The 24,095-nt window shown below is 43.9% G+C and overlaps 1 protein-coding gene and 1 long non-coding RNA gene across 2 annotated transcripts in view; both read right to left on the minus strand.

Moving 5' to 3' along the window:
- Window positions 1-11: 11 nt before the first annotated feature.
- On the minus strand, window positions 12-3,275 carry LOC118333044. Its single transcript, XR_004796945.1, has 2 exons — window positions 2,828-3,275; window positions 12-111 (listed from the first exon to the last, which is right to left on the minus strand). It is a non-coding gene; the product is annotated as an uncharacterized LOC118333044 (long non-coding RNA).
- Window positions 3,276-6,637: 3,362 nt separating this feature from the next.
- The window catches only part of LOC118332547 (inactive tyrosine-protein kinase PRAG1), an 18,657-nt gene continuing 1,199 nt past the window's right edge, over window positions 6,638-24,095 (minus strand). Inside the window, exons 2-6 of the mRNA XM_035667895.1 lie at window positions 21,477-21,821; window positions 19,634-21,372; window positions 13,036-13,181; window positions 11,055-11,821; window positions 6,638-9,380 (exon numbers count right to left, since the gene is read on the minus strand). Of these exons, the coding sequence (XP_035523788.1) occupies window positions 8,220-9,380; window positions 11,055-11,821; window positions 13,036-13,181; window positions 19,634-21,372; window positions 21,477-21,746 (4,083 nt within the window). The 5' untranslated portion in view covers window positions 21,747-21,821 and the 3' untranslated portion in view covers window positions 6,638-8,219. The remainder of the gene's footprint in view (window positions 9,381-11,054; window positions 11,822-13,035; window positions 13,182-19,633; window positions 21,373-21,476; window positions 21,822-24,095) is intronic.

The raw sequence follows: 24,095 nt of genomic DNA on the forward strand, positions 1-24,095 counted from the left end.
TTTTTTTTTTTTTTCACACAAGTAAGACAGTGAGTGAATGTCGTTACAGTGTTGAAATGTTTTAACGCTGTCCTTTGTTTTATCAGAAAATAAAGTTTGGCAGTTCATGACCTTTCTGGGTGTGCATTCATGGCACTGCGCAAGGAGGATTCAGGAACAAAATGTTGTTCCGAGCCAAAAAGACACGCCTTGTGGCAACTGTTAGCAACTAGCTGCAATGACTGGGTGGACCGAAAAACATGTCTTACGAGTTACGGGCTCGTCTGCAAATAAACGCCTACAAGCAAACGGACAGGTGAAGGTACCCTGGTCTGACCAGGCTGACACACCTACCCATGCTTTATGGATCACTTTAGCACAACATTGTCAAACACACTCCACATCCTGTAGCACTGTGCTCCAGTGTTGGCCCAGTTCTTCCTTTTGTTTTCAAATGGTTGAAATGAATACTTGAGCTGACATGCAGCATTGTCCAATATCTTGTACTGGGAGATAACAGGTTATAGAAAACAACTGGGGGTGGCCCGATTTCCCCTTTATAAACTGGCTTCTGTTATCCAGAGACAGAGGGCATGAGAGTGAGACAGGAAAGAGAGAACAATGGAGGAAGGGCGAAAGGAGAAGGAGAAATGGAGGAGGAAGAGGAGGGGAGGGGAGAAAGGATAAAAGGCAATGGGAGAAACGAGAAGGAGGGAAAAGCGTTGCTGTTGTCCTTGTCTCGTCTCAAGTCAAGGATCTCATTAAAATGGGAGCCCAATCTCAGCAACCCCCCCCCTACAACCACACTTCCCTTATGGCCGCCCCCACCTCAAACACAAGCTCATTGATCACCGTTACAGGACATACTGCGCCAGCACAGACAACACACAAACATACAACACATTCTACTTGTTCTTAAAGTCCTTACATGCACTAGTAGTCAGAAAACACACACTGGCACGCCGTCGTCACATTTTAATATTAGAGCACATATGTATGCACTGATCTTCAAATAACTTCAGTCGACAGGCAGAAGAGTAAACTTGACATTTCAAATCTGAAAAACCTGCAGCCCCACTAGCCTGGAAATGAACTGGTCTACATTACCATGTGACATCAGCCTGAGGAAGACCCTGTGTTGTGCCAACATGCCCTCCCTTCAGCCAAGCATCGCCCTCCATTAAAAATCGAGGTTAGCCAGGGAGCACAAAGCTAAATCACGGCATCAAACGGAGCGGGCCTGGCAGCGCTCCAGTCGTCACTTCCACAGCTGCTCAACACATTGGCTCTATTTGTGGGGTGGTGAAGTTAGCCATACGCAAGGCCTCACACAGCTACACTTCCCGTGCCAAATGCCATTCACATCACAGCCGCTGCTGAGCTCGAGGTAACTGCTCCCCCTGGGCTCTGACACCGCTGCTAATGCTGATTCTATAGAGTCACGGCGAGCAGAGTCTGTTCCCGCTTGTTCTTCTGCAGCCAGTAGGGTCAAGCTGGAACACCTTCACTGAGGAGACAAATATTGGCTAATGCTACGGCTACAACATTGGCAAGGCTGTGACGTTGTATAAACACAATGTCCATGTGACAAGCTGGACGCAGACCTCACTCACCAATTTTTATCACTATATTTCTTTTACTAATAATGATAAAACCTGGCCCGGAGATTATCCTGAGTAACACGAGTAAAGATACACTTTTTAAATGTAATTTTTCTACTTTGAGAACTACAAAATTAAATTCCATTCCCCACGATTATACTTGGGGGGCCAGCAGGACTCTAAAGACAATATCACAAAAAATCCACACATCACACTAATGGCAGGATCTACTAAAGTTAAGGAAGAGAACGTGTTCATTATGATTTATGTGAACTGACCCTTTTAATAAATGAATGCTCGACAGTTTTCCATTCCTCTGCTGGTGTGTACAACTAAATGTCAAACAAGAAGTGGATCTGCGGTAGCAGCGCAGCATGAGGTTAAAGCTGGTGCCATCAGAAGTGGAACAAGCCTTGTCAACTTTAGGCTCCAATAACGGATGAGCTGAGAACAGGGCTCTGGCAAAATGGAAACTGCCTGTCAAAGAAAAGGGAGGAAGACATTTTTAACCTGTCTCACTTCCTCCTTGAAAAATCCCAATCCAGTCCAAAATCTGAAAGTTCACAGTAGAGTCAAGGGAGACCGTTTCATGGCACGCAACTTAGTCATTGTCCCAGCACTCCTGTGGTGTAGTGCTAACCATGAGAATGTTTTCCATCCATCCAGCGAACACACAATATCCTCTCCTCTGTGACTACACAACATGATGTAGCAGCGGAGGGGGGATGGGAAGGGATGAGAGAGAAAAAGACAGAGAGGCAGGTTGCACCCAAGGCACATAATCGATGTCTGAGGGCATTTTGTATTCACAGTCCTCCGAGTGACAATACATGATGTCTTCACCTTGAGCAAACACAAGCAGAGATAATGCGTGTGATGTTAGAGAGACGGGTGGGGGTCGATCCAATACCGGCAAAGTGGAATGAATTACGGTGGATAAATATATCCATTACGGTTCATAATAAGAGTTGCCTAATGTAGCAGCTCTACAACCACTACCAGCAAAGCAACCATTAGCTGCAGGATGCCAGCCTGTTAAGGGGTCAGTGGGACGCTTTTTGGAGGGAAATCACCACAACGCCTGTACGAGCAAGAAAATGGAACTGTGTGTGTGTGTACGTTGTTCACGAGCCATTTTTTTTTTTTTTTTTTCACACGTAAGACAGTGAGTGAATGTCGTTACAGTGTTGAAATGTTTTAACGCTGTCCTTTGTTTTATCAGAAAATAAAGTTTGGCAGTTCATGACCTTTCTGGGTGTGCATTCATGGCCACTGTGGCACAGGATTTCCTAACCAAACCAGTGACCTCTTAAACATTACTAAAAAGTAATTCTGGCAGTCATGTTAAAGCTGAACCAACTGTTTTTAATGTACAAAACCTATGAGAAATGCTAGTGTTCATAAGTTTTTACTGCAGCTATAATTTTAGAAGATAACTAAATGACTGCATTTGTGCTTTTTGCCAAGGATTTGTGAGACTGCAAGAAAACACCATCAACCTGAACCGTGAGTGCAGTAGTGATATTGAGCCACTAGATGTCAGAATACTACCAGGAACATATTTGGACTGTCACACTGTCCCGATATATTGTATAAAAATCTGTGTTGCGATTGTATTTTCATGCAAAGTTATGGCTGCTTCTTGACATACATCTTGCCCAATAAATTTTAATGTTTACAACTGCTGCTGAAGTACAGGTGCATAATTCAAACAGTATCAATTAAGAAATGAAGCACTTTTTGCAGAGATTGTTTGGCATGTAATATTTCTTTTAGTCATAAAAATGAACGCTTTCTTAAAATGAATACACGCCCGCACCCTTTCAAAGTACAACACTCTGAAATGAACAGCCTTGATGAAGCTTTAAGTCGCTGTAATTTGCTTTTCATTTCTCTACAGTGTTCCACTTGGTAACATGGCTTATTGATTTGACTTTTTCTCTTGCCAGTGGTAAGGCTGCCTTCTGTTTTATTAAAGATTAATGGACCTTATTGTTGCAGAATAACAAAAGCAGCATGTCGAGGGGAAGTGCAAGTGGGGCAGAACACATTCCAGGACAAATAATTGCATGAGCGCTGTAATGACGAGAGCTTGGAGGCTCGTGGAGTGTGAAGGACTAAGGAGGGAAGCTGAAGATTTCTGTATCATCAGTGAGGCCGTGTTGCTAAGCTCGAATGTGGGGAAGGGTAATAGTTAAAATACCTTCCACCTTTTGGCTACCTCTCATGCCACAAATCCTTCTCAGTTCCTGTTGATGGCCAGCTGTTACCTCACTGATATATAAGATCCACCACACACTTAAAAGGCCTTCTCTTCTTCGTAGCAACCCATGAAGTCCTCTGTCCTGAATAACCTCTACCGAGCCCTACAGTACGAGTACGAGTAATCTCTAGTTTGGTGAGATAAGACCTCGTGGTGCTTCTGGCACATCTGTAAATCAGTGTGGCCATCATTAGCAGGAGGTACAGAAACTACAGCAGGCAGCAGAACACATGTAGAGAACTGCAGCTGTGGCTACATTGTCCCAGGGGATGCTGGGTGACATTAAGTCTCACTTCATTTGTTGTAATTAATTAGAGAGAAATGCTTTCTATGTATGTGATTGGTTCTCTTGGGCTTTCCTAATATACCTTTTTCACAGCAGATGTTTTGACACGAAATAGTAGGGTAAACACACAATGATACCATTAAGGGACTGTTCTATTCAGACAGTCAGGGTGCTGCTATTGTGCTTGTTGGCTCACTGGAAAGGCTCTGCCACACTAAATGAACAGACCTAGGTAACATCTGTGTTTATCCTACTATCCTTCATGTCAAACTGGCTGCTGTGAAAAAGGTATATTGTCCCAGTAAGCCATGACAGTGTCACATTGAGCCAGCTTGCACAAGACAATACCAGGACCCTGAAACTGAAGCAGCTTAATGGAATTCAGCCATCATTCATTGAATTATTTACACCTGTGTCTTCTGTGAAAAAGGCCTATAGAGCCGGTCCATTGATTCAGGGTTTGAGCTGTGTCTCGGGGCAGAAGGGACTAATCCATAGCCTAAACACAGGGTCTGCCAAGAAGTGAAGCATGTTGTGTCACTTCATGCAGCAGTAATAAGCTCTTGAGTTGCCAACTAGCTGCAAACAGCGACGAGCAGGAACCCACAGCCTGTGAGGTCAAAACATAGGACCGGAACAGCAAGGACACAGACAGGGGACATCCCTGCTAACCCACTCTCTAATGGGCAGCTATGTCGAAACTGATGGAGCAGAAGCGCTCTGGGCTGCTGTCAAATCAGTTGCTGGCTGTGCTGTAACAATGTGAATGGAAATTTGGCCTGGGAACTTTTTTTTTAGATAGCTTTCCTGAGGCCAGCTGAGGCAGCCAACACTGAGCATTACATATTCAAACTGATAATGGGATGAATTCGCAAGTGCGGGTGAAATCATTTGCCAGTCATTTAAATATACGGAACATCATGTCATGCTTGTGGTTTCATAAGAAATGTTGACATGAACATATAAATATATGTTGTGCCTTCGAACTGGGTGCTATAGAAGTATTTATTTATTTAAGAAGTGTAGTGCATGTGCAAAGAAAGTACAGTGTAATTAGAAAGTAATTATGGGCAGCCAGTGACTGGAAGTTTTAGTCAGAATACATGTTTGGCCACTCATCCTTGCGAATAAGAAAAGATTCCAACTAGCAAGAAAATGGACCTGGAGGTACAGTATAGCTGATAAGTTAGCTCTGAACAGAGTTTTTAGAGTGGATTCTTCTTTCAACATTTCACTTTAAATACTGTTTCTGACGGCAGTTGCATTCATACGGTAATAATACTAAAGATGTGGGAGGTTTGAGGTGTCATATCTTTGTTTTTGTCGTCTTTGGTCTTGCTCTGAGGACGGTTTGCTGGGATGCATATTTGCTCAAAGGAAGTATGCAACCTCCTAACCGGTGTTCACTGGACAAACAAAGAAGGGAGCCATGTTGTTTCCAGGGGGTTATTTGGATTCTTGCTCAACAGGCTGCTTCACTCGGTGAGTGTGTATAAGTGTGTGTGTGTGTGTGAAAGAAAGAGGGAGACAGAGACTGACTGCGTTCCTGGAAATGCCATTCCATTGGTCAAAACACCATAGCAACATAGTTCCACCTATGACAAGGGAGCAGCCAGTGGTTTTGAAGGAGCGATGTGAAGCAGAACTCTACATGCGGCTCTAAGGGAGGGATCAGGGTGGGGGGAAAGTCTGGGGTCTGTTTTGGCCTGAGGCTCCAAACTCAAATTGAGATTCTACTACATGTACAACCTGTTGTGTAGCTCCATGCAGTGCACTGTCTCAGTAGCTGCGGCTCCTTCGGTTGAACCGAGTTTTTCGGCTTTCTCTGTCCATCTCTTGAGTTTTGTGCCAGTTGATGTTTTGTTCAGTTTAAACTGAAAATTGCCTGCGCAATTTATTTATATACCTTTAAAAATGATATTATGTTGAAAAAAATCAACCTAATCTAGGAAATCTAGGAAAAACAATGTATTCAGTAGCAATATTGTTTCCTGCTGAGGATTTCCATACTGCCTGATGCTAGTGGCACACATAGATTTCCCTGGTTTTTGCATGGTTAAGGTTTTTCATTCTGCAATTACAAATTGTAATTGCAGAATGAAAAACAATTATAATTTACAATTGATGCCACACAGTCTTGCATGGTGTACTTTAGAGCAATTGGAATTCTAAACTGGGAAATAGAGTGAGACAACAAACATAACAAAGACGAGATCACTTTGTGCGCAGTCTCGCTCGTGTTGTACATTAAAATAATATCCTACATTTCCTCTGTGAAGACATGGGGACTGGACTCCAATCAGGCCCTCATTCGTTTGTGTACAGTTGAATCATACAATCAAACATTTGCACAAACAGTTTCATTTTATATGTTCAAACTGGGACTAAGACTAATAGATTTTACCATATGTATTCATTAGTTCATCCATTTCACAATACAGGCAGCTGATAATAGCCCATTATAAAAGTGGATGCATCAAAAAAAAAAAAGATCATAACACCAAATAATACTGTGAGAAAATATATGCACAGTTTATTGATAGATGCAAATAGGTGAGGCACACAAAATAATTCAAATCAACTATGTATTAGCTGTGAGTTCTGACGATGTTTTTCTTTAATATTCAACATTAGAACAACATCAGTCACACATGGACAGAAGCCTGCATGCAGGCTGTTAAATTCTTGCTACTCTGGACTTATTAGGAAATTATTTCTTGGAGATAAAATACCCATGACTTGATTTTCTTTCTCTCTGTAGCCTACAGGGGACACAGGAGGCAAAAACAAAACAGGCCCAGCTGTTGCTGTGCCAGAAAACAAATAACTTGATAATCCACATATGAAAATAAACAGAGAAATTCCAGTGACTACTACAGGATAACAAATGATATCATAAATATTTTTAACTGCTGCTCATATTCATGGCTTTTTAAGACCTGCTTGGGCTCATCTACAAATTACTGTACAAAATTGTTTCTGGAACATTCTGTGAAAGGCCAGTTTCACAAAGGACGAATGATCAGTAATATTTACATTTGGCTTCGGAGTCACTGTAACATATACAAAGAACAAAAGGCACTGCGACGAATGTCAAAACATTTAAATATATACTAAAAGTAAGCAGAGGGAAAAACTGGGCAGCCATTCAGTAGAAGCAATCGCTGACATTGCCAATTGTTTTGCCACTCCAATTACTATTTGAGTTGTGTTAGAGAGTTACAGTATGACTTAGGATGAACTGAAGAAGTCTTTATTATTCAGACCTGTTAAATAAAGATTGTGACAAAACACAGTCTTACGGAAGCCTGCCTTGTTCTCTCTAACTACTACACCAGTATTCATTGAGAAATAGAAAATTATTCTGCAACTTTTGGTGGATTTTGGTTTGAAATTGTGTCGTTTCCACAGAATACAGTACTATGTGCCCATGAATAAACATGACGGAAAAAAGGTGCAACAGTGTAAGTGTGCTAGTGACCTCATATTTTTATTAAGATATCAGACAAATTTAAAAGTTAGCTGCACATTACGTAGATACAACACAGCGTTACTTTGCAAAGCTGGCTGACACAGAATAGGGTTATGAATTATTAGCCTGTTCTCAGTGGGTAAAATGTCATAACTGATATTTAAATACACACAAAACAGTGTCAAACATCAAACTTTGGTAAGTGTATTATAGGATTATGAATACTGTCCATATTTTTCCTTTTTTATTTTACCGATGTACTTATCAGCATCACTGGCATAAAGTGATTCTAGTCAGAGTGAATGTTTAGTGATTTTGCCTGTATGTCTGTGACAAGAACATCTAAAAAAAACAGCTGAATCTTCACAGGTTATTTCTTTGCAAAGCTGACAGTCTGTAGCAGGATACTGAAAGTGGACGGCAAGGTTGATGCATGGCTCTTGTGCATGCAGCAGTAGCGCAAACAGGTGGGTGGGTTCATAGTATCTCCAAAAGGATCACACTGGACCCGTCCATAGTGTCAAGACATTAACTTTGACATTATTGGTCTTTCTCATACACACATTCACGCTTTACTTCGGCTCCGCTCACGGACATCTTTAACCTTAAAGTGAGCTGTCACTTTAGCGAGTAGAGCAGTTCAGCAGTGTGGCAGAGAGACAGAGGGTGAGCCGAAGAAAAGTACTGACAGCACAACCAGTCCTCCAGCTCCGCGTTCCTCTCGGGCTCCAGCGAACGCTCGGCGAACTTCATCATCAGTAGGGCGCGTTTCACATCCAGCCAGTTGAGGAGGCCCTCGTGTCGGGATCCGCCGACGAAGCCTCCCCCCTGTCCGTGTCTCTCCCACTGCTGCTCCATCAGGTCCTTCCTCGGGCCCCAGAGGAGACTCTGCAGTATGCGCTTGGCCTCCTGAATGTGGATACGTTTGATGGGGTCAGGCTGGAGCAGGAGCTGGGCCAGCCTCTGGAGGCCGATGGAGTAAAGGGAGACGGAGGGGATTGGAGGCAATTCCTCACAGCGGTAGTCTTGTTCCTTCAGAGCTGGGCTCACCTCAAATGGGTTGGCTTGGTGGAGGAGCTCATAGATCAGGATGCCTGTCTGGAACTCGTCAAATTTACGATACTGGGCTGCTGAGACGATCTCAGGCGCCAATCTGGCGTGGTCACGTTTGATGCGAGGATCCACAGTGGTTGACGCGGCATCCTCGGAGGAACGACGCTTGGACTTAGCAAAGTTGCTGATGAGGAGCCGGGGAAGGTGACGCTGAATGTCTACACCGCCTGAACTGTTGCTGGTGCCGTTGTCAGTGGTGGTCTGCTGGGGGAAGTGGGAGGACCTGCGGAGATGAGGCACCAACAACAGGTTTTCGAGACAGAGGTCACGGTGAGTGACCCCGTGCTCCTTCAAGTGCTCCAGGCCATTGCAGAGCTGCAGGAGGAGGAAACATACACGCCGTTCGTAGACCTCGGGCTGAGATTTATGGAACGCCTCCCACTCCCGAACAAAATCAGCTGCTGTCTGCTGAGGGATCTCAGAGGTGATGACCACCACTCGTTCTCGGTCCGCCTGTTGGCCAGGCGCAGATGTGGAGGCCTGGGGCAGCGATGAAGCAGGTGTGGTGGGCAGAGAGACTTCGTCAGATGGCAACATGCTCTGGGGGACACAAGCGAGGAAGTGACCACAGTCCTGCTGGAGGTTGAAGTGGGGAGGCATGTTCTGCTGCACTGACAGACCGTACAGGTGACCCTGTTTGGCTTCCATGGATGGACTCTTGCAAATCTGGAGAGGTATAAACACAAAGGACAGTGGGAGGAAAGGATTAAGCAAAGGAGAAGAAAGGGACAGAGGGGGGGAGAAAGAATTCCACACACAGAGACGGGGGAAGGGAGTGGAGCCAAGAAAAATAAGAAAGGAATTCTTGTTAGTGAGGTTCCAAGGTCAACGCCAATCCAGTTCCTGTTCTCATTCAAGCAAAATCTATGTCTTAGATGCAGATTTAAACCCAATCCACGACTGAAAGCTGTTTTTAGGCTACTGGATGCCCCTCAGTGTCGGAATTTTCCCACAACTTGCAAGAGGACGACCAACTTCTCGGAATAAAATCTTCCATAAGAATTTTGAAACAAAAATCCAAATGTCTCTCATGAAATTCCAGTATGTTCTCATTGTCCATTGGAGTCAGATTTATAAATATAATCTCTTCTTTGTGATTAACTGGACTAAAATCTACTTTCATGGGGTTCAAGTTTCAGTCGACATCACACTGGTAGCACGCCTGAAAATCAATCCATAAAGTTTTTGTGCTGGATGGTGTATTGGGTTGTGTGTGTGTGTGTGTGTGTGGCCTTGACAACAGGGGTTTGTCTGACTGTAAATCCTGCCTGGAATGTAGAGATTAATTGGGCCTAGAGATATTAAGCAAGACTGTGGGCACCCACGCTGTGGTACAACACATACTGTACAAACAGCCGCTGCTTTGTACAACACTAATGACTTTAGGACAAAGGTCAGTCAGACTGAATCCACACCCTTCTTCCTGGTTGTTTACACTACATACCCAGAAGGTCTGAGCTGTAATGGGGCCATCCCATCTGCAGCTCGAGAACAAACAAGACCACCGCCCTATTTTAATCTCCTCGTTCTATCCCTAAACTGTCAAATCCCTGCTTAAAAGATCAATTTACAACACCCACTGTGCAAATTCTTCCTTAAACAACAGTGAAGATGATCTCGAGTTGAGCTGCCAGTTGCTCTCTTGATAACAATCTCCGAGTGGAGAGAAAAAACAGGATCTGTACATTGAACAAGCAGCCAACAGCCAAACATTGAACCCACACTTGTTTACAATCCTATACCTATTGTCTTCCGCACTCCGTGTTCAAATGTGATGGTGATGCAACAATATGGACATAATTCTATTCCTCTTAAGCATTAAAGTGATTTTGTATTGTTCACTCTGCCATACCAGAGCCATATTAAGTTATTGCTCATGCCTAACCGAACATTTCACATTGCCGCTGCTTCACATTAAAACTGAGGTTAGTGCTGACCACAATTGTTAATTAAACTGTGTTAAAAAACGCAAGGCATGATCATTGTTGGCATTTGGTGGAAGGACGCCACACTGTCTAATGAAGGCGACTGTAGACCTCAAACTTACAGCAAGGTGACCAACTTTATTGTGCTCTGCTGTTGTGTAATTCATTCAAAAATTGTTTCTGACAAAGTACCTTCTCATGGATGCTTGCTGCCCTCAGAATTCTGGGACGTGGAGTATTACAACACACTTGCTGGTACCACCATTAACCAAGGGTATCATCAAATGAATCAGGACTGTAATATTAGGGAATATAACTTTAAGGTGTTCTGGAAGTGATCATGGTTACACTAAACACATATTTAATAAATTCACTATATAAAATTGTCAAATTAGGTCCAGTAGTTAGGGATTACCTTTACAGCGTAGGAGTTGCTGGGGTCGGAGGCACAGGCAGCAGAGTAGTACACAGCATCTCCCGCGTTGCAGCTGGGCTTGTTAGAGGTGAGCCGGAACAGAGACCAGTTGCTCTCCTCAAACCTAAGTGGGTTCCTCTGCGAGCGAGTGAAGTGATCCTCACATTTTAGAGCCAAGCGCCGCAAAGACTCAGCATACAGGCCTCCCAATTTGGAGTACACTCCCTCCCTACTGTCTATGTTACTCAGAAGGGTCTGGAGTTGCAGGCTAGAGCCCAGATTGGGTGCCAGACCCGGTTCTGAGGCGGAGAAGGGTACGCTGAGTTGAGGAGAGGAGGAGCAGGTGACGCTGCTTCGGCAGTGGACACCCAGACGCCCGTGAGTCTTCAGTGGTTCATCCAGCGTCCGGGACCTTGAGGATCGGCCTAGCAGGGCATGACAATGCTCCAGAGACTCGTTGGAAGAGAAAATGGGTCGCGGGTCAACAGGGCTGGACGGTAAACTGGACCGGGAGCTGACATCAGCAGGTCGACACACGTTGCTCTCCGAGCCAGTGAATGGGAGGCGCGGGTAAGCTCGGACGAAAGGTTTTCCGTTTGCGCTATCGGGAGCTGACACAGTGCGGTTGACCATTTTTTTCTCCGGGAGTGGAGGCGGCTGGTTAGTTAAGCTGTTAAAGGAGGGCGGGAGAGGAGACCCTGGGGCTGAGGCCACTGGACTTCTGGTAAATGGAGAGGAACAAGATATCCGCGTAGCATCCCGAGAACCTAAGAAAAGAGAAAAACTATAATCAGCGGGTCTGCCAATCGATTACTGACAATGAAGATGAGCATTACGGCACGATCAGGGTCTCCGTCCAATACAACAAAATGCTCACACAAAGAACACAGTGTTATGAAACAAGAAAAGCAATAAAAATACTTAATTTTCCAAGAACACAGATACAGATAGAGACCAACAACCACTGGAGGCCAATCTTCTCCCTGGATTTACATAATATATCTTTTGTTTCCTTGTAAACCAATTTCCTGTAACCTCACAGTACTCACAGACTTACATATTCCTGAGTGACAGCTGTGAATTTGATTCATTTACTACACTCCTTCTGTCAATGCCTACTGCTTGGCCTAAGTACAAACACATACCTCGTTTCCTCAAAAGAGCTGGAAATTTCCACAATCCGGGGTTCAAGCTGACACTAAAAACATCTTCCATCCAATTATGATCCATTTGTCAATTAAAGACTTAAAGTTGGAACTTGACATTACACTAGAGGAGACAGATACTGAGATAATTGTGTGGCGCAGTCTTCAATAACTGCTTTCACAGAGGGGGAAGACTGTAAAGAAAATACTCTGTAGGATGTAGCCAAGCCCTTTTTCCTCGTTATCAGAGTCCATAATTATCTCTTCAAACAACATTGCCCAGGAAGCTACAGCAATTACAAACGTCTGAGGGCCACAGAGGTTTAAAGCCAATATATGTGAAGGATGACAATTTCTAAATCAAGGACGCATTCCCCTTATTCCGAACCACGTTTTAGGTTTGACGACTGCAGAAATCTTGAACTAGGCCATGAAAATGAACACCCCCGTCAAAACAAACTGTATATGTGCACTTGACAAAAGAGGAAGAGAAGAGATAAGCTGACAGATTGCTGCTATAAAACCTTGCAGTGCTCCCTTTCCTCTTTTCATTGTTGTTGCAGTTTCACTCTGGACAAAGTGCATCTTCACAGTTAAATGCGAGTAAATGGCGTCTGAAACAGCAAGACAACATGCAGGCAATACATATCAACTATCAGTATCCCCATTCATACGTCTGTAAACCTGTGAGACTAAAAGAAGACTACTAACCTCAATAAACGACACATTTTTTGCTTTGTCAGCTGCCTGTGCATGTTCCATTGGATCTGCACCACTCAACATATTTAAATAAGCCCCCTTAACCTGGCCAAAGTATGAGTGTGAATGGTTCTTACCGCTGTCAGCAGTCAGGTTGTCAGTGGAGGCAGTGGGTAGGCTGGCACTGCTCAGACCCCGCAGAGATGAAGTAGGGCTCTCTACTGACCCTTGTTGGCTGCAGCGGTCCAGCTCCATGTTGCTGCCACTCATCTTACTACACACTCTGCAATCGAGAAAACAACAGAGATGGGGTAAGTGAATATTATAAAAAAAAACAGAAAATGCATTGAGGACATATTTTGTGAATATTTTTTCTGTAACTGCGTTGCTGTCTGCCAGTGCAGTGTCTCTTGGTAGTCAGTCTGCAGGTTTTTCTGTATCGGTTTATAAATGTGGAACCACTCCACTTCCCCTCGATGTTTTCTTATCTGCTACATATTTCTAATATGTCCTTGTGAAAGAACACATTGTTTAATTATATATGACAAACAAGTGGCGTCAGGAGTAGTTTCACTTCCTTGTTAATAGGGCCCACTTCTCGATTCAGTGTGTGTTCGGGTCAGTGTTCAGTGATTTAAAACTGCAACAAACCAGCATTACTAAAAACAAAACATCGTATGACACGTTATGAGTCTCTCGGATATGGTAGTTTTGCCTTTTTCTGTCTTCCCTTCTTGAGGACGGTTAACTGCCTCGAGTTCTCTCAGTTAGTTGTCATAAAGGGGAGATCCAATTGTACACATCAAAGTCTGTTTAAAGGTTTTGGGCAGTACTAGTTCTGCATATGAAAACAAAGTAGTATAAAGCATTTTGTGGTTCTAGAGGGAGCTATGCAAAATCTGATAAATGTGATGTCACTTGAGGCAGACTCACACGGAGCCGAAAGACTAGAAGTTTGAAAATAAATCTGGAGGTGTGGAGTTAAAAAGAAGTGATGTTAGCAGACCCTCTGTAGCCCACCACTCGTCTCTACCTAGGCTACAGGCTCGAGGCTACATTAGCCACTACTAGCATTATACAACATTTCTGACCAAACTGTCAGCAGTCGGGTTGCTTGTTTTGTCCTACAGTGTTATAGGAGAGCAATGCAAAATAGGTACAGTACTCTGAAACCCATACACTAACCTGACAAGAGTAAGAATGGGACCACAAGCAGGAAACGACAAACAGAGTCACAGAGTCACAGAGTCATTTCCCATCTCTCTCTACTCGTTTCCTGCCTATCTCTCTATAGGCTATAAATAAAAGCCAAATACCACAAAAAAAGTCTTAAAGAACATGTGGCAGTGAAAGCCCTGAGGATATTGATTTGAGCAAAGGTGCTTTTTATTGCTTATGAATTCAACTTTTCATCTGTAAGAGGAAGATTGTGATATTCTTCATTTTTATTTAGCTTTGCACTCTTCCTGTTCAGTATGCCAGACTGCCATGATGGCCACTTATAATGCCAATGAAAACCTTGCATGAGCAGACTTTCTAATCAAGGTGACCAATTAGGCTGAGTGACAGCCATTCAACTTGTCTCATTATACCCGCTAATGGCTCAGGAAAGCAGGGTCCAATCCCATCCCTTCATCTCTCATTCCTCTCTTCCATCACAAAATGACTCCTCTATCCATTTATCTGCCGGCCCCCTTGACTTCAATTCCACCATAAATCAGCAGAACAAACAGATGGGGAGGAAAAGGAGAGTAGCACAGGGGGAGACAAAGGGTTAGGTATTCTCTGTGGGCAGTTAGCTAAAGGATCCGCTATCATTTTACAGACAAAAGACCAGTGATGAAAGGCAGTGGAAATGCTGAGGCAGGGGAGAAATGGTAATGGCTGTGGGGATTATGAGTCTATGTGCATGTGTGCGCCTGTGCATGTCTCACTCTAGATCTTTCAGATTTGTATCCAAAACATGAGATTTTCCTTGGTGAAAGAATGTCATTGCTTGTGTCCTGTGGGAGGATGTGTGTGGATGAATGAGCCTTCTGAGCAAGGGCATGCAAAAAGAGCTCGACTCTGATTAGGACTGCATGTAAGCAGCATACAGGGATTCTAAGGGTTCTCATTATCAATTGATTTCACAATTAGTTTCACGATTAACTGATTTTGGTCACTAAAATGTCTGGAAAGGTGGAAAATGGCCAGCACAATGTCCAAATGACTGTTTTTGACAGTTCAAAACCCAAATATATTCAGTTTATTGTAATGAGAAGGTCAAGTAAAAAAGAAAAAAGCCTAACATTTTGAGAATCTAGCACCATCAAATGTTTGATCAACTGATCAATTAATTGCAGCACTACAGTCACTGGTTCTCTACAACTGGATGTAGTCAGCGTTAAATTAAATGAGGACTGAAAATCTAATTTTAAAATCTAGATAGTATCTTCTGTCTCATGTCGTCATGACACAAAAAGGCAACATTCATCACTCTACTAGGAATGTCCAGTTTTAGCCTAAACATCTATTAATAAACATCTTAATTACTTATTTCCTCAGAGTAGATACAATCTCGTCCCTTGCAAAAAAAAAAAAAGGAAAAAAAGAAATTGATTTGTGTTCTGCAATTGCAATCAGCCCGGCAACGACAGCATCCCACATTTAGAATGTAAACAATCACGCTACAGTAAGCAACACACCGGATCTGTTGACACACATGCTCCCCCGACATGTGTGTGGTATTAATAAAGCAGTGTGAGAGGAGCTGGGGGAGTTCTTAAAAGGGATCAGATTGGGGTTACAGCTAACTAGCTACAGATAGCAGTGTGACAGTTTAAAATCAGACCCAAGCTAAGCTGCAGTGTTGTTGTTGTTGTTGTTGTTGTTGTTGTGGTTCAGGTTCAGGTTCACACAGCTTGACCATATTGCGTTTTTGGAAATATTTCTGCAGCACATAATTGTGCAGCCCTAGTGCAGATTTTACATAGAGACAATATTATTTTAGTAAAAGTCAAGGGGGTTATACATTTACAGTACTGACATTAAATACTGTAAGAAGATTGACTCAAGTTGTAACTCACACAACCTTTAAAACTTTTACAATGTAAAGGAAGGAGGAACTGACTGAACTGTATTTGTGGTGCTCTTAGGTGTTCCTTTTCTATTATATAAACTCACAAAAGGTACCATTTATTCCATTGCTGTTATATTGGATTACATTATAGTGCATGTTTTTGTTATTGTGCATGTCGTAATATAGCACAGAGAAGAATGGCATGCATTGTTCCTTTTCCATGATTGCAGGATAGTTGCCATGGCTATATAGCCATATAAACCATATCTTTGAAACAAAGATCCATTAATGTTTGACACCAGTCCTTGTTATCTTTTGCAAACTGCTCCAGCCTTGCCTTGTTATCTTATTCTCTGTCAGCTATCTCTGTCCCCTATTTCATTACAAACCACTTCCATTTGTTTGCATCAAATCACATGAAGTAACACACTTCAGTTTCATTCTCATACTAATCACACCAACAGGATGGGACCAAATAAAAGAACAAGGTAATGTAAGTAAAAGAAGAGATTAGAAGAAGAGCAAAAGGCAAGGTATGAAAGAGGGAGGAAATAAAAGCATGAGCAAAAAGTTGACCACATGCTGTCTGTCACTGTGCAATTCAAAGCCACCTGATTTTGACTAGTAAGCTCTTCACAGAGATGTGAAAACAAGCAGAGGCCTGCGCTTACCACTAAAGGCTCTGTGTTTTCCTGAAACACATCTTCAACTTCACCATGTTCCTGTGTGAACAAGAACATCGCCACTTCCCTTCACAAGTCTAATGATAGATAGTCTCTTACCGAGGACACGTATGAGAAAAAGATGCCATCAGGTGCCTACCTCATTCTGAAGAGGCAGAAGTCCTTGTCGGGCAGGCGGGCGCGAAATGCCCCTGGATCAGGCCAGTGGCTCTCTAAAGCCCCGTCATGTGTAGTAACACAACCCTGGCTCCACACGAGTCATACGTGTATTTAAAGTCTCTCTCAGCAGGAAAAGCAGCAGCACCCATTAGATGTGCAAAATTAAAGCACCCATATCTCATATATAGCCTTCACTCATTGACCTAGTAGTTCACTTTGGCACAGCTTTAGGTCTGTCAGGCGGCAACAAGATGCTATCTGTTCTGCTGCACAGAAGGAATCAGGATGGATCTGTGCAGGGAGGGGCAGCACGCCTTGGAACCACAGTTTACAGAGCAAAAGGCAATTCAAACCCAAGTCACACTCAGTGGACTTAAATCCACACTGCTGATCTATAAATTCTACTTCTATTGGTGGCAACGGACTGCCAGACTGGGGACAGTTTGGGAGTTGCCGGGGGCAACAATCTGTTCGCTATGCTCCTCCCTTTGGCAACCTTCACTGACCAGTTGACACGCCTTCCCACGTTAGACAGTACTTGCTCATAAACTCATGCATGTCATGGGCACAAACACAAACACAAACACACCTCTTAGGCTGAAGATATGTAGGTTGACTTGTTACAGGGAAGAATGGAGGGGAAATTTGGGGTTTTCCACTGTGATCAAAAGCTCTCAAAGGTGGATTTTTCAAACCATCTGGGGCTTTTAAATGATTCAGCACATGAAAATGCAGCTTCACAGGGTGCATGTTGCATGTGTGTCTTTGTATTGTAAACATTTTCCATTCATTCCACACAAGATTCCCCTTTTTGTCATGAGGTTTTGACTGCTTTGCAGGTAAGATTTAGATTGTGATTTACGTGCCTGGGGACCAGGGACACTTGTTGATTAAAAACACACTACACCTGCTGATAAACTTAGAGCACCAGAAAGCCACAACTGTCGCTGGCTGGCTCGAAGCGCGTTCCCACATGTGCCTCAACAAGGTGTATTTTTATCAGCGCAGAATGTCGGCAATGTCATAACAGGAGAGATGGGTCCTTACTAGAATTACCACAAACATAAGGGCCCTTGAAATCCGTTTTTGACAGTAAAACATTCACACTCAACATTTGCTGACTCGAGCAGCTCAAGATGGTAGACCATCCGTTTCTTTTGAGGAAGTCTCGTCGTGTATTACACCTCATCGCGCCATCCCAGACAAAGTGAAGTTTATTTTGAGCAGATCATTTGATGCTCTACTAACTGCAACACAAGGCCTCTTTTCTGTTTCTGCTTTGGGTAGCTGACTCAGATAGCGCAGAGTATTCTTAGCCTCGTGCAGACTCAGGTTAAAGCACGTGTGCAAAGGTCGCAACAGTGCGCGTCTTGAATAAAGGTGAAAATGTATCTTCTGCATTTCCTGCAAGTTGGAATTAAATACGGTTGCTAAGCCATAAAAATAACCAGGATGTGCATTTCAGCAGCAACATGTGAATGTTGTGCAGGTAAAGCCCATTCATGCCAACAGTGACATTTTTTTTTTTGCCCAAAGATGCATCTGAATGCCCGCTAATGACAGCTTTGTCCTTGTATGACAATATCAATGGAACAAGGCCCGTTTTTTTTTTACACTTCTGTCTATTGTGCTGCAGCCAAAACAAATTTACAACAACGTGACACAGCAGGGGACTATTTAACAGGCTCATTTTGTGTGTTAATTAGAATTGAAAAAGTCACATTACTAGCATGAATAGAACAAGGCATGCATTGAGGAATATGCCGGAACAGTTTGAATGATCACAAGGCGCTAGAATGGAGGCTGATTCAAGGCTGAATAATGATGCTCTGAAAGGAGAAGGCACAGTACGATTCACACAGATCACTGCAGTAAGACGCATGTATGTGCACAGACACACAGTCAGGCAATATATTCCATAAGCAGCACCAGTACTATATATATCTGCTATCCCACCGGGGCCCAAACGCATTTATGCATTTAGGCTAAGTGCATATTGTAAGTGCTAAATTATGAAATATAATGAAACTACAGTCTCATTGCTGAATTACAGTCACATTAATTCTAATGCACGTCACAGGTAGGAGACTGAAGGACAGGCATGCAATATGTGCTATAATGGGCAGTTCAAGTTTGATAAATGGATAGCATTTATCTTACTGCAAGGGTATGGTATATACCAGTGTGTAATTAAACCTCTATTAGACTGGTTCTTTTTACACAGCTGCCTTATCCTAAACACTATTTAAGACCAACCCTTACTTTAAATAGCTGGTGTATTTACTGTGCTTTGTCCTTATTTAGCATAAAGAGTATTATGAAAAATGCATAGTAGGTGATATGTTGCACCACCGAATCTTCTCCGCTGCACTGAACAAATAAAAAATAAAAAACATAGCATAAAATGTAGTGCTGTAAAAGAAAACAACTCACTTCAGGAGCTGAATGACATGCTGAGATGCAGCTAATAATCTCCAGACATCATCCAAGTCTATTATCTAGAGAAAATGTTTGTCATCTGGTGGCATCAAGCTTCCTCATTATTAAGAATTGCACACATTTCATTCTTTCATGTTGTAAACTGAATATCTTGATGTTTGTGTCTATTGGTAAAACTCAGTATGTTATTGCCTCAGACTTTAGCTAACTTCTTACTGGCATTTTGTCATTACTTCTGACATTTCACCGACAATATGATTTATTGAAAAAGATTAATCAATAACAAATTACACTTATAGTCCTACATTAACACAGTACTAATGTTATATCCAATTTAAAGGGTTAATAATTGAATGTCTAAATTCCAAACAAAAAGTTCTTTGTTCTTCTTACCTGTGCAGTTTCTTAGGTGGGGGAGGCGGTGGGTTGGGTTCATTGTTGGCAGCTCCTTTCCCTGCTGCCAGCAGATCTGATGAGCCGCCATGCAACGGTTGCCTGGCCGGCATGCTCCCGTTATGCTTGCCCTCCTCCTCTGCACCGGTGCCCTCAGTCTCCCCCTGACAGGCACCATTGTTGGGGGCAGCCGGGGGGGCCGTGCCTGGCTCTGTCATCGGAGGGGGGCTGCTGTGGGCCTTCCAGTCCCTGGCTTCCTTCCAGACAGCGGCACCACTGACCAGGCCTGTCACCCGAGAGGTTGTCCCTGGGTTGGCTGCCAGTTTCTTCTTTTCCCCCTCTTTCCGCTCTTTCTCCTCCTCTTCCTCTTCTTCCTCGATGCGACAGTTCCAGCTAGAACTGTGGTGATGGGGCTTCTGCCAGCGTTCAGACGCTGCTGCGCTGTGGTTCTCTGTATGGACCTTGAAGTGGCCCTCTCTGGCAGAGACGAGGAAAAGCATGGAAAGTTCAGGCAGAGGGACAGGAGATGAGATGGATGGTGAGAGACTGGAGGTGCCCAGTTTGGGGAGATCAGGGAGAGGGACTGGAGAAGACATGGACGGTGAGAGGCTAGAGGTTCCCAGTTTGGGGGAACGGGTGGTCCTTTTCGGGGGAATGGGTGGGCTAGACTGAGGCTTTGGATAGAGAGTTGGGGCAAGGCTAGCTTCTGTGACCAAAGAGGGTGCGCTGTGACTGGGGCTGGGCCAGCGGAAGGCCGGGCTGCTGGGGTCTTTACGTGCTGTGGGGCTGAAGTGGCTTTGGGTGCTGATGGCTGAATCTGGACTGCTCAGGTAGAAAGTCCTGTTGTTGTCCTCTGTGTGAGCGGCCATCACAGTGATGGTAGCCCGTTGACTCTCTCCTGAAAGCTCAGAGCCCTGGGACGAGTTCTTTATCTGGTTTTGGGACTCAGGATGGGATTGCACTCCATTTCCTTGCGGCCTGCGCTTTTTCTTGGTGCTTTCTGCATAAATGGGTTCAGAGTTTGGCTGTCCGCTGGGAGAGCTGGGAGTTGACTTTGAGCTACCCATGGCTGGATGGCTCTGAGGGCTCCCTGACCTACCTTGTCTTCCTCCCGACCGCTCTGCCCCAGGAAGTGAATCTGTACTGCTACGATAAGAACAAGTAGAGTCCGATAGGCTGGTCTGTTTAGACAGGATGGGAGGAGATTGGAGGGATGGCGGGGGATTGTGGCTAGTGGTGTCTACACTTAAGGCTGTGGTGGGGGAAGTGCTGGATGTCTTAGTCGTAATAGTAGCAGTACTCCCACTGCTGATACCATTGCTATGAACTGTGGCGGGACTGGAAGGAACAATATCCACAGAAAAGGGTATATCCACAGATGCCTGATGAGACTCCTGACAATTTGTCCTGGTAGTCACACCAATTCCATTATAAGTGCTCTTGGTTCTAGTGGTGGTTGTATTCTGCTGCCTACAAGTGTCTCCATTGGCATTCTTCTTTAAACTCTGAGAACCTCTACCCTCCTCCTGGGTGACGAAGATATTGCTGATAATCATGGAGTCTTTAGGCAGGATGTTGGAGGATAAGGAGAAACAGTTGTTGTAGTCCATCTTGGTTTCAGGACTCTGGAGAACCGCCTCTCTATGGGCCTTGTTGCAGCCATTACTGTCAATGTAAAGTGACGACAGGTCCAAGAGCTTCTTCAGGCCCAAACGTTCAACCGGGCTCTTTGTGTTCTCCTGTCACACATAAACATGAGCACACATTAAAGAACAGATGAATCATTCTGTACAGTAATAAACTGTAAGGGCTGTTACAGAAAAGAGACATTTAATAAAATCACCTGGTCTATGTTCATGTTGACATCAGTCATCGACTCGTTGGTGTCAAGACTCATCATAGTGGGTTTGACAGCGATGGTTGGCTTGCTGTAGGGCGAAGGTGCTGTTACTTCCGCTTCTTCATCACCTCCCAGGCTGCTCTTCAAACAAGCGGCTGGCGCACTGCCACCCAGGCCCCCGACAGTCTTGTGGTGTGCACTAAGCGGGTGGAAGCAGTTCTTACAAGAGCCAGGTTTCCACACGTGTTCTGCAAAGTCACTGCACGCTGACATCTTTGGTTTGCTAAATAAGGTTTGGTCAGAAGTGGCTGTTGAGTGGTCGCGCAGATACAGGATGAACTGTCATGGCTGGCCCACAGAAGGTTGTTGATCACAAGGCAGTATGTAGAGGAGAGAGAAAAAAGAACGAGGTACATTGTTAGAAGAATGAAGTCATGTTTTCTATGTAATCACTTTTTGCCTAGAAGTTGACATAATCATAATCGTATGTGTCTTTGCAACCAAGTAAAAGTGCTTGTATTACAATAGAGCCCATCATTCCCTCCACAAAGTTTTTGCCTGAAATATAGGATTTTTTAAATCAAGATGTCATTTTAACCCCAAAAAGTAAAAAAAAAAGGTTCAAACATCTACGTTCATATAAGACCCCCATTGCGATTTAAGTGTCATCTGCGTATGTAACTTAATAAGACCTGGTGTCTGCTGTGCTACTTGCTCCCATGGCCTCCTAAATTAGAGGGTATATGGTTTCTGTTCAACCAAAGGGCCTGTCGGTGTGAGCCTTGTGACATAAAAGCCCTCCAGAGTCCTCTGCAGCCCCCAACATGCTAGAAGAAGAAGACGGAGGAGCCTCAAGCATCCCCGAGGTCGGAATGTCAGGAATGTCTAAAAGGCGCAAGTCTCACCAGGGTGAATCTCACACCCACAACAACCTCCCTTCCCCCTTCCACACACACACAAACCTCCACATGTGTGTCCTACCTCTCTAACAAACAAATTGACCCACACACACACACACACCTCCTTCCTCTCCCCCTGTGTGTCCTGTTTAACTGGACTGACAGTGAGAGAATCAACACCAGTTCAGAGAGCTCATTTGTTTCCTCTCCTTGCATCTGGGTGTCCCTCTTCATGTTCTTTACACGGCTTTAATTGCCTCTCAACAAGGTGCTGCAATGACACACTGCAACATTAGCCCACTATCTAGACTCATTATCCGGAAAAAAACAGAGGAAGCGGGAGGATGAAGAATTACTCTACAAAGACAATGAAAAGGGGCCTATATATGCTCTCAGGTAGCCTAAATATTACCGTTATATGTGGCATTCTTTTAGTCACAGTGAATCTTGATTTTACTCCAAATGCTACATCTGAGAAAGAAAAAAAAATACCAGAAGAAAAAAATAAGGAATGAAACTCGTTAATGCTCCAGTATTAAAACCATGCGATCTATTAAGCCTATCGGAATGAAGAGTTTTCCTGTTGGTAAAGATAATGCATGTTTACATTTTGCTTTGTTCTGTCTGACTCAGTTCGGGCAGGAAAGCACCCTCCAGCTTATTGTTTGTTTAACCGTTCCTGCGACAACAGAGGAAACAGAGCCTTGCCTAACATCTTATAGCATTGCACATGAGTCATGTGAAGTGATGACTGATTAGAGACCCACACACATACATCATTAGGCTACTAGGCCTGTTGCTTTAGAGAAAAGACTGTCAGTGAAGAACATGTCTAAGGGCTTTACGGGACAATTGGGCTACAACAATGCACAGACAGACAGAGCACTGTCACGGTATGTTTAGTAAGTTAAGACCAAACTGACAGGGACACTATAGTCTCTGTTGGTCCACTTTCTCAGCAGGGAATCAAAGAAAACTGACACATATCTGGAATTGTACCCCAGTTTAGGTTGTACCAGCTCTTGTTTACATGTTCAGCCCTGCTTGTTTGAACAGAGATAGACCCCGCTGTCTACATTCCCCACACCTTCTCAAGCTCAAGGTCCAATATTTCTCACTTGTAAAAACACACACGCAGGGCACAACCGACAGAAGTTCAGCCATTATGCCAAAATCCAAGCCCGGGCCTTCATAATAAAACACAGACTATGAAAAATATCTCATGAGCACGTTAGAAATCGGGGGCTAGAAAAATGACTTGAGGGTGGATGTTGGTCCGATGTGGAATTTACCACCTAATTAGACGTTATGACCCTTAAAGTCACCATCCACATCACCCCCGTGACCTCTGCACACACACTGCACATCACACACACAGTCACCTGACCACTAGATGTCTCAAAAGACACATTCAACTGTGCTGGGAAAATAAAAACCCTAATCTGAGGGACTCTTTAACAACCAGTGTAAAAGCTAAAATTGTACATGGGATTTCCCCTGAAAACACAAAACCGGGTATTTGCTTTGAGCTCAGATGTTGTAATGCACTGGAGAATGCAGTGAGGCTGCAGGGCCAGACAGGATGGCAGCAGTTTAAATGGCCCACAGATATGGCGACAAAGAGGAGTGATTAAGGTAAAGGTTAGAGGGCGCATCAACACTACACAACTACACTTTGTCTGAATCCTCATGCACCAGCAAGAAGACACATCTGCCCCCCCCC

Source organism: Morone saxatilis, unplaced genomic scaffold, assembly GCF_004916995.1.
Source record: "Morone saxatilis isolate NCDOM2014 unplaced genomic scaffold, NCSU_SB_2.0 Contig21, whole genome shotgun sequence".
NCBI classification, from domain to species: domain Eukaryota; kingdom Metazoa; phylum Chordata; class Actinopteri; family Moronidae; genus Morone; species Morone saxatilis.